Source organism: Mustela putorius, unplaced genomic scaffold (genome assembly GCF_011764305.1).
Source record: "Mustela putorius furo isolate JIRA1106 unplaced genomic scaffold, ASM1176430v1.1 tig00003869_pilon_pilon_pilon, whole genome shotgun sequence".
Lineage (NCBI taxonomy): Eukaryota > Metazoa > Chordata > Mammalia > Carnivora > Mustelidae > Mustela > Mustela putorius.
The window spans coordinates 34,620,485-34,631,259 of NW_025422021.1; the positions used below are offsets into that span (position 1 = coordinate 34,620,485).

The window sequence follows — 10,775 nt, forward strand, 5'->3', positions numbered from 1 at the left end:
CTCTCTTGATAAGCTGTGATCCTGGCTTCACAAATCCATGTCATACACAAAGTACAGGAGGACGTCATTCTCAATTATTCCTCCTTCATTCTAGTGGCTTCTTCATCCCCTGGAGCCTCTGGGACATCCACTAGGTCCTTTGTAATCAGCCAGCATCAAAGGAAAAGAAAGAAGACAGGAGAGAGTATCTGCCTCACAGGAGGTTTCAGGGGCAAGACCCAGAAGGGCCAACTGTTGTTTCACTCCTGTTGCCTTGGCCAGAATGACTCCCATGGCCTCACTGGAGTTCAAGGCAGCAGGGCTGTGCAGTCCCACCAAGGAAAGGCTCGGCACGGAGCTCAGTGGATGCCAGCCATCCCCCTCTCCTCCTGGAGTCCACACAGAGCATCCCCCTCTCCCGGCTTTCTCTCTCTCATTTCTGTTGGTAGATTTCCTCTCAGGATCCCAGGGTTTGATTTTGTTTGGGGTTTTTTGTGGTAGATATGTATTTTGAGCTCTTTTAATGGAATAAGTTATGGTGTTATTAATTTGGGGGGAACAGAGCATTATTCTTGACTTTGGATTGAATAGTTTCTATTATTTGACAAAACCACAGGCCCTTTAAAAATTAAGCTATTGTTGCATAACAAGGACAGTTGTGTTGTTTTGCTAAAATGACAGGCATCCGTAAGGACACAGATCATATTACAGATTCCAACCTGAATCTCCCTGTGGCAGCATCACAGGGGAGGAAGGAGAAAGCATCCCCTCACCCGCGGGCAGATGATAAACCTGCAGGCAGGGGTTTGCTTGGGCCCAAGGCTCTGCCCACTACACCACAGGCTTCTCACATATGTCTTCCATGGTGGCTGATTTGTTCAGGTCGCCATTCTTGCTGACGTCACAATGCTGCTGTCCGGCATTTCCTCCAGTGACCTTTGAAGTTTTCATAGCCACGGTGGCTAGGACATCCGTCTTAAAGAAAGACTGTTCCTGTCTTTGCCGTGATCAAAAATGGTCTCTTCCAGCCCATAAAGCATGGGCTGCAAATCCATAACCTGGGCCTCTGCCTGGCCATCTATCTACCAGCAGCAGAGTGAGGGAGGTGTTGGGGAACATTCACCTTCCCGCGTCTCAAATCCCTCCAGGCAGGGTGGGGGAGTAACAGCTGAGAAGGAAAGGGTGGGTCAGAACGAGGAAGCACAATCCTTAAGGTTTACCAAATAGAATTCAATATCTACCTTCTTTCCCCAAATCAAGCTGTTTCCTTCAAAATGTCTGCAAAGAAAATCCACCCGCAAGGTTGATTAATGCCTCGTCTAGTCCCCAGAAGTCCCTCTGGGCCTCCTCTCCCCACATTCCTAATGCTTCCTGCTCTCGCCTCTCTTCCTGGGGGTCTGTTTCACTAATAACCCAATTTATCATAGACCTCCACCCCAGACCCAGTGTCTGGTCGGATGAGTTCAGTCCACATCTTCCGATTTTTCTAGAATTCTGGTCTTCAGAGGCCAGAAGCTCGTCCAAATCCTATTATCACTTCCTGGGCTTTTGTAAAATCACAAATAACAAATGAATTTTAAGATACTACGTCATCTCAAGAACACAGTTGGGAGCCAGGACAGAATCCATTTGGAACATCAAAAGCAGAAAAGGAGATTCAAAGACCAGGTTCTTTTCAGTCTAAAGAAGGGAAAGAGAATGCAGATCAGTCTGAAGAGGTGAGGAGTCTGTGCACTTGGTCTGGAGCCCCTCCGCTCCCTTTACCACACTCCATTCACCGATCCCACCACCCCCAACACCCTCACAGCCAGCCCCTATTCTGCTGTGCTCTCTCTCGTCCTCTCCACCTGCCCTGCCGGGCAAAGACTGGGCAGCTTGTGCTCCAGAGCTCACTGTGGGCTTCCCACATCCACGGTCCCCACCCCAGGCTGTGACTCACTCTGCTCCTCACCCCCATCCTAACCCCACCGCGGGTGGATTTTTAGAAGCAGTAGAAGCTGTTCTTTTAAAGGAAGTCTAGTTCATCATACGAGAAGTCAAAGTGATTCTCTTCCTCATTCTCTGGATCTTGAGGAGACTGTGGGCAAGTGGCCCAGCCCCCCTGTAGCGGTGGCCACTTCCACGTTTTCCCTTACTGCGCCTCCATTAACAAACGGTGAGCTTCGGGGGGAAATCAATGATGTGTGTATTATGAGGACCCTTGGCCAAAACTCCACTTAAGCATCAAGTACCATACATTTTAAAGAATCAACAGTGTGTTCCCACATACTTGCTAAACCAGAGTAATTATAGTTTTTTGCTCTGCTTCTAAAGAATCTTTACTTACAGAGAGACCTCTTGTGTTGGGAGGCTGGGTGGCTGTGACTGTTGCAGCTTAGCAGAGAGGCAGGAATGGGAGCTGGGTATTGGTTTCTGGGAGCCCTCACCCTTCCTGTTTGCTTACCCACTGGTTCACGTCCACACCATTGGGAAGAAGTTTGCCTGGATGCCCAGGTCAGAAGCTCTCAGAGTTCCCAGCCTGGGAAAATAATTGGGTCCTCAGCTGGGGGAACTGTGCCCTGTGCTTCAGCATTAAGCATGCTCTCTTCTCAGCTTCCAGAGTCACCATGCAGACCTGGACATACTGTTTTTCAGGGTTATAAGTCTGGGCTGGGGCACATTAGATCCCAAGGGATAATGCTGCCTGGTCATTTTTCTTATTTTTCCCATGGATTATATTTTCTAATTTCTGATTCAACCTCAGTTATGTCTAGGCTGTACAGATATATTCTTAGACATGTTCTGTATTTATGCTTTAATGAGAATTGGGAAATTTGATACAAAATGGAATTACTAATGATAATTTACAAGAACAACAGTGACACAGCTACAAGAAAGTAAGCTGCCCGCCGTATGCTAGGTCAATGCTCTTCCGATCCCTTTCTCTGCCTTCTTGTATTTATTTGTCACAGCAGCCTGAGGAACAGATCTTTCTACTCACATTTTATAGGGAACCCTAAGAGGAATTCAAGCTCAAACACACCCACCAAGAAAGTAACAGAGTAGATGTGGGGGGTTAGATGTGTCCGTTTGGTGGCCCACGTGGCCCTTGATACATAACCTTACACATAGACATAGTATGGCCCAGAGTAATATGCCTGCCAGCAACTCGGCTCACCACAAGGCCAAGGACCACCACCCCCATCACTCTGGTGGAGGTGGATTGTTAAAATGACTCATGACCCAAAATCTCACTCTGTGATGTGGCTCATAGACACATGGAGGTCATCCTATTCCTTTTCATTTTATCAAGTATTTGTGGATCAATGTATTTGGATGAGCTAGTCATTTAACAAATTCAACAGTGCCAGATTATATAGTAATGGTCATTTAAAAAAAAAAAAAACTGTTTCAAATATCCCTCGAAGAAGGTCAAAATGCTTGAGAAACATTTGACCAGATCCTCCCAGCACTCCAGCACTGAGAACAGCTAGGAGACAGGCGGCCTTGGCAAAGTCTCACCTTTCTTACTGTCTAGATACAATGAAACAAGCCACTGTGACTCTCACGTACTTCCCTCTCTGTGCAATGCCTGCAATTCCCTGAGTTTAATATTATTACAAATGCTGTGTGAGAGTCCGTTCTCTCTCTTAAGTTCAGTAATTCCAAAATTCATTTTCACAACATCCCTGTGTTCTAAGAGAAATCTCTCTGTCATCCCAGGTCCCACTAACCCGGAGAACCACTGAGCACCCACCCATGGGATTTCAGTAGACCGCTGCCTATTTACAATTACTGGGGGGCAAGGGGAGAATAAGGGTCAAATGGCACCTGAAGGGAACTGAGCCCAGTGATGATGAATGGAAATTAGAATCTGAATTCCAATCCCACATATAAAAATAATGCACAAAATATTTACAAGTTTAAAAAAAGGTCAAAGTCCTACTCAAAAATAATTTGCAAAATATAATTTTGCAGAGTATTTGAGAACTTTGCAGAGATCCCATATGTACCCTATCTGAATTTCCAATCTTGAAAGATTTTGAACATCTCTGAAGATACCACACTAAAACTATATTGAATGTGGTTTCATTTTTTTTTCTTGTTTTGTGGGTCTAGGACCTCAGGGCCAACAATATGCAGGTCTTAGGGTTGAAATCATTCAGAGGGAAAAAAGTGTTCAGTTCTGTGGCTTTCTGATCATTTGAATTACAATTAAACTGGAGTATTCCCCCTGCACATTGCTTTCTTGATGACCTGCAGCTTTGTACCAAGAATGAGACAATATTGCTTTCCCTGTGGTGACCCTTGTTCTCTGTGTCTTTTCCACCATCTTGGATGCAACAGTTTTGTGGAAACAGATCATTCAACGCAACGGAGGCATCATTACCAATGCCTTGAATATAAGTTGCCTGGCAAAGATCACCGACGGTTTCACCCAGGGACACATAGTCGAGGTGGTTAAAGGCGTGCTCACAGACCGCAGAATCCGGCAGCAAAATTACAAACCACTCATGGCAGCAGAGTTTATCGCAATGCTAACCAGCATGAGTCCCGTGTACCAGGAAGAAGAGGAGAGCTTTAAGGTACACAGAACACCTATGTGGTCAGTTCTTCGCCACAGACACTTGTCACATAACCTCCTCCCTCTGGTTCCTGAATTTCATGAATTTGTCATATACAATGAATTTTGGAAACCTGAAATTTTATATCACAAATTCGTGCCAGCCTTGCTGGTAAAACATGTCTTCCAAGATTTAGGAAACTGCAGAATTAAATAGTAGTTTTGAGGGGTGCCTGGGTGGCTCAGTGGGTTAAACCTCTGCCTTCAACTCAGGTCATGATCCCAGAGTCCTGGGATCGAGCCCCACATCGGGCTCTCTGCTCAGCAGGAAGCCTGCTTCCCCCAACCCTCTGCCTGCCTCTCTGCCTACTTGTGATCTCTGTCTGTCAAATAAATAAATAAAATATTTAAAATAAATAAATAGTAGTTTTGAAACCACTGGATTCAAACACACACACAAGCACACACATACACACACACACACACACACACACACACCATACATACATGTATGCACACCTTCCCCTTGGGTCACTGGATTTTACTTCATATTTCATGTCATGGAACAAGTTGTGCAGAAAGAAAACCATTCTCTAAATAGTGCATTTCAAGCCCATGATGGTTTTGTCCCAGATTTGCTGTGGCATGCTTCATTTTTCAGTGCATTTGCAATAGGGAATCACAAGAGGACTCACCAAAATTTGATTTTCTAATTTTTTTATTATAATCTGTGATGTTCAGAGAATTTTTTAGATCTAGAGGAAACTGAGAACCAGCTCTTCCAAATCCCTCTTTTACAGGAGGAAAAGAAGTTGCAGAAAGCTATGTGCCTTATTCAAGCAAATCACCATGAAAACCTAGATGCCCAGGCCAACAGGCACACCTCACACTCCTTTTAATCAAAATGAATACGACGGTGTTCACTTTCTGGACCTGGAGGCAGTTTCCTTGTCCAACTGAGAAAACAAGAGGAAAATTATATCCATGCAATTATACCCACCACAACATTGGCCATGCAATCATCAGGAAAAGTATCAGAATTCTCATCTAAGCCTTGTGCATCTGGAAGCCTGCTTAAGATTAGGAAAATTTCCCGCTGCAATATATCACTTTCCACCAACTCTAAAAACCATGTTTCCCTCCTGCTTTGCTGCTGATGTTTCAGTACAAGTTGGAAAAGAGTCACAATACTGATCTCCCACAAAAATTAGCATAAGAACTGACAAACTTTTCTACAAAGGGCCAGAGAGCAAATATTTTCTGCTTTGAGAGCTCTGCAGTCTCTGTTACAACTATTCAATGTTGTATCATAGTACAAAAGCATTCATACGCAGTATGTAAATGAATGGGCATGGCTGTGTTCTGATAAAACTTTATTTGCAAAAACAGCCAGCAGGCCAGATATGGACCATCAGCTATAGTTTTGCTTAAAAGGGTCTAGGAAAACAGCAAAGAAATATTTCCAACTCCAAGCTGGAGTTTTTGCCAAGGATTTGAATTAATGTTCTTGTTAACTATTTAAGCCTTGTTAGAATTAATTGCAAATATTTACCCTCTTCTTGTTATATAACCTATTCTTTTCCTATTTTTTTTTTCTTTTGTAAAATAATCATTTTCCTACTCATTCTGAGGAGCTGGGTTTGGGGTAGTAAAACCCATGCTTTCTCTTAGCTGGGTTTTTAACTTTCCGAAGTGATTTGTGTAAGTTTTTCTGTTCTAGGTACTGGAGGTCCAGTAACTAACTGATCACACTATTCAAGAGAAGGAAATGCTACCATGGTATAATCTGAGATGAGAACACACATGCTTCTCACTTCCATTCTTGGCCTATTTGATTACTTTATTCTTTTTTTTTTTTTTTAAGCAAACTAAATCATTTTTCCACCATCACTGCCAGTCCCCTCCCCCATCAATTTCTGCTTCTTATGTAGCTGAGGAGCTTGGTACAGCACTCGGCCCCAAATAGATGTTCAATAAACATTTTTAGTGGCAAATTTATAGAGCAGATGGATAGATGGGCTGACACTTGATGCTGGTGAATAATGTGATACTGTGGCTGAAGTTGCTTGTGCTCATTCCAATCATTTCTTCTCTGAGAAATTGGACCTAACTGTGCTTCTGACAATGTGCAGACTAGGATCTTGCAGATTCTCCAAATACATAGTACCCTGCTTCATGGACATGATGGAGAAAATATTTAAGGATAATGATGGTAAAAATCATAATGATGTTAGCTAATACTTATTGACTACTTCTCTGCCAGGTGCTGTTGTAACTCATTTAGACCTTATAATCTTCCATTTTACAAATGGAAACAGAGACAGGTATGGCAGGCAGAATAATGGCCCTCCAATGATGTCTACATCCCAGTCCCTAGAATCTATAAATATGTTTGGTCACATGGCAAAAGGAGTTAAGGTTACAGATGGAGTAAATGTGTTAATCCACTGAACCTAAAATAGATTATCCTTATTTATACTGGTGAGTCCAACATAACGATAAAAAGTAGAAGAGGGAATCAGAAGAGAGAACCAGAAAGTTAGCAACATGGGAAGGACCCATTTGTACCCCAAGTAGCCCCGTGTTGCTAGCTTGAAGGTGGAGGGGCCACAAGCCAGGAGAGCTGGTGGTCTCAGGAAAGTGTAAAAGATGAGGGAGTGGATTGTCCTCTGGAGTTCCAGAAAGGATGACAGCATGCAGACACCAAGATTTTAGCCCAGTGATATCCATTTTGGACTTTCAAACTTCAGGACCAAAGAACAATGAATGGTTTTGGGGTTTTTTTTTACGTTGGTAATTTGCTACAGCAGGAAAAACAGTGGGAGGCAAAGTGACTTCTCCTAGTCACACAGCTAAAAGCGAACAGAGCTGAAATTCAAGCCATCCTCCTAAGGCAATTTTATTACCCATATTTTATACTGTGTCTCAATAAATTAGGAGTTCATCATCTTACATTGAAAACAGAGCCAAAGGGAAAAGAAAGATGAGAATAATCCCCAAGTGCCAGAAACAAAGATAAATCCCAAACACTGGGACAACCATGTGCCTGGCCTGCAGCATAGAGAAAAGTCAAGACTAGGAAACAAGAAAGAGATTAGGGCCATAGAGGATGAAGAGGCAATACCTGCTGCTGTTGTGAATAGTTCTGTGGTATGTCAACATCACCAAGGAGCATTAACTTCAAAGCATCACTACAAGATGTGCTTCTGCATCTGGCTTTAGAGGACTGTTGAAGCAGTACCAAGGGACAGACAAATAATGAGAAAGATAAAGAAAAAAACAGAGCCTCCTACTCAAAAGGAACCTGAAAATAAAAACTCCAAAACATGTTAGGAAATCGAGTGCCTAGTACAGCCTGACAAAGATGTTTAAATTAATATAATTCATTCAGATGTTGGAAGAAATAAATGAAGGTGTCCTTTCCAATAGAGATGTACACTAAGTGTTGAAACATTCCATTCCAGAAATGGAATAAGAAGAAATAATTATGGGAAAAATCACAAAAGAAAGCTTAGAAATAAAAAATACAATAATTTGAAATAGCAAAAATAAAAGCAGTATGAACTCTAGACTAGGCATTGTCAAAGAGCAAATTTATGGACTGGAGGATACTCCCTCTGGAGACAGTACAGAAAAACCAAAAAGATAAAATCCATAAACTGCAATTAAGAACCTTTGAAGACATTGACACCTAACTTATGGAAGCTCTAGAAGAAAATAATAAAAGAAATGTCAAAGGAGCAATTATTTGAAGAAAGATTTGCTGAAAATTTTCTTGAATTAAAGACATGCGTTCTTAGATTAAAAATGAACTTTAAGTGACCAGCAGAAAAAAATTTTAAAAATCCACACAAACATATATTACTGTGAATCTTTGAATAAGATAACAAGCTAGTCTTCAAACATGCCAGATGGCCTACAAAGAAACAATGGGGAGGTCCTGCAGTTTTTTGACAGAGATCTGTTCCAGAAGACAACACAATCATTTCTGCAAGGTGCTGAGGAACAGTAACTGTGTGCCTAACATTTATCCCCAGCTAAACTAGCACCCAAGAGACAGGAGACAATAAAGACACTTTAAGACTTAAAAAGACTGAGCTAGCCTTCCACTCAGAGCAATTTAGAAATACCAGTAAAACTAAAGAAGCTCAGGGCAACTGGGTGGCTCAGTGGGCTAAAGCCTCTGCCTTCCACTCAGGTCATGATCCTAGCATCCTGGGATTGAGCCCCACTTTGGGCTCTCTGCTCAGCAGGGAGCCTGCTTCTCCCTCTCTCTCTGCCTGCCTCTCTGACTACTTGTGATCTCTGTCTGTCAAATAAATAAATAAAATCTTAAAAAAAAAAAACCTGAAGAAGCTCATGTCCTACCCCACCCCCAGGAATTCCATTTCTATGTATATGTCATAGAGAAGTTTCCTCTAAGTATACAAGGAGATACATACAAATTCCTAACAAAAAGTTGGAAATGGCCTATATGTCCATTAATAGGAGAATTGATAAACAACTTGTAGTGCAGTCATTCAGTGAAATATTTTACTACTATAAAGTTTATAAACTAAAATGTTTCTCAGCTTTCAAATGAAAAGTGAAGGTTGAGGAAAATGCATTCACAGGGCCAGTTGGAACCACGAGGTGCTCTGTTGGTATATCAGCTCCAGTATTTCTGCCATGTTTTCAAAAGTCCCCCTCCCAGTGTTTGTGTGGCCTCCCATGGCTCCCACTTGGCCACCAATCCAACTTCTGATGCCCACGTGTGAACCACAGAGGGTCATTCACATTACCAAGAAAGCCCATGCCCTCAGGACAGAATAGGATCCCCAGAAAGACAGGTAATGTTGAAAGGAAGAACCTGCTCATTAGATGTGGACTGTGATTCTCTCAAACTGTTAACTCCTTGAGGTGGAAATTTCAAGTTGTGTCAAAATACGGGTTGGAAAACTCCCTGAAAAAAGAATTTGTGTTAAATATACATTAAATGTCCAAAGTTTGATGGCTGCTTGCCCCTTCCTTCTTAGCAAGCTTTTCTTTATTTTTAAGAATATTCCAGTGAATGCATGCCATTTTTTAAAATTTTATTTTTTCAGTGTTCCAAGATTCATTGTTTATGCACCACACCCAGTGCTCCATGCAATACATGCCCTCCTTAATACCCACCACCAATCTCACCTAATTCCCCACCCCCCCTCCCCTCCAAAACACTCAGTTTGTTTCTCAGTATCCACAGTCTCTCATGGTTTGTCTCACCTTCCAATTTTTGCCCAGTTCACTTTTCCTTTCTTTCTCCTGAATATGTGCCATTTTGATATTTTCCTAAACATCTGTTCTGTTTCAGGACTGGTATGCCAAAACCCCCATGGGTAAAAAGCGAGCTTTGGCACTAATGGGAGGGAACACTGAAAAAGAAAAGGACAAAGGGAAAAAGAAGGAGAAGAAGGGAAAAAAGGAGAAGAAGAAAAAGTAATGCCCTTCTGAGGAACCATCCTTGAGTGTCTCAGGGATGGAGGTGGACCTGACCTGCCGGGGAGAAGGCTCACCATTGCCTGTCTGAAGAAGACCCTGGCCGATGCCCCGAGCTCATCTGCCCCTGCGTTCACTCACGTCTGTAGGAGGCTGCACACCAAGTGTGATGTCCATCACAATTGTTTCTAGAGCTCTTGTTTCTCAGTTTGTGTGAAATTTGTGTGTAATCGAAATCCACTCTACACACAGTCTTTCCACTTCATCAGTACTAGTTGACAAATTTACAATATGATAGTTAGAAAATACTCTAATTTGACAACTATAAGTAATTTGAGTCTGTCACCAGCACTCCGGCTTTTTATTAATCCATATATACTGTGTATGATCTTACACATATTTTAATACATTAATTCTTTGCTCTATTAATCTATTTCGTATAATGGAATAAAAACTGTTGTCTTTGAACTGACTCAGTAATTTGGTTGTTGGAGCCAAAAAAGATGTTTAAAATTGGTGAGTTTAGGGGCACCTGGGTGGCCTTGTCAGTTGAGCATCCAACACTTGATCTCAGTTCAGGTTCTGACCTCAGGTTTGTGAGTTCAAGCCCCATGGTTGGCTCCACACTGGGCGTAATGAATGACTGACTTTGAAGATGGAGGAACCTAAGTCCAGGGTCACACAGTGGACATATGGGACAGCGGGACTAAAATCATCCTCCCTCCCAGACTGGTGCTCTTGAGAAGTGCAGGAACATGAGCAGGCCAATGGCTAGAGGAAAAGTACTACATAAACA

General features: G+C 42.4%; 1 protein-coding gene across 2 annotated transcripts in view; it reads left to right on the forward strand.

Moving 5' to 3' along the window:
• Positions 1-10,447, forward strand: part of IQCA1 (IQ motif containing with AAA domain 1) — a 146,466-nt gene extending 136,019 nt beyond the window's left edge. For both annotated transcript variants that reach the window (XM_013048473.2, XM_004777557.3), the window contains 2 exons: positions 4,306-4,544; positions 9,855-10,447. In XM_013048473.2, coding sequence (XP_012903927.1) covers positions 4,306-4,544; positions 9,855-9,983 — 368 coding nt within the window. In that variant the 3' untranslated portion in view covers positions 9,984-10,447. The remainder of the gene's footprint in view (positions 1-4,305; positions 4,545-9,854) is intronic.
• Positions 10,448-10,775: the final 328 nt, after the last annotated feature.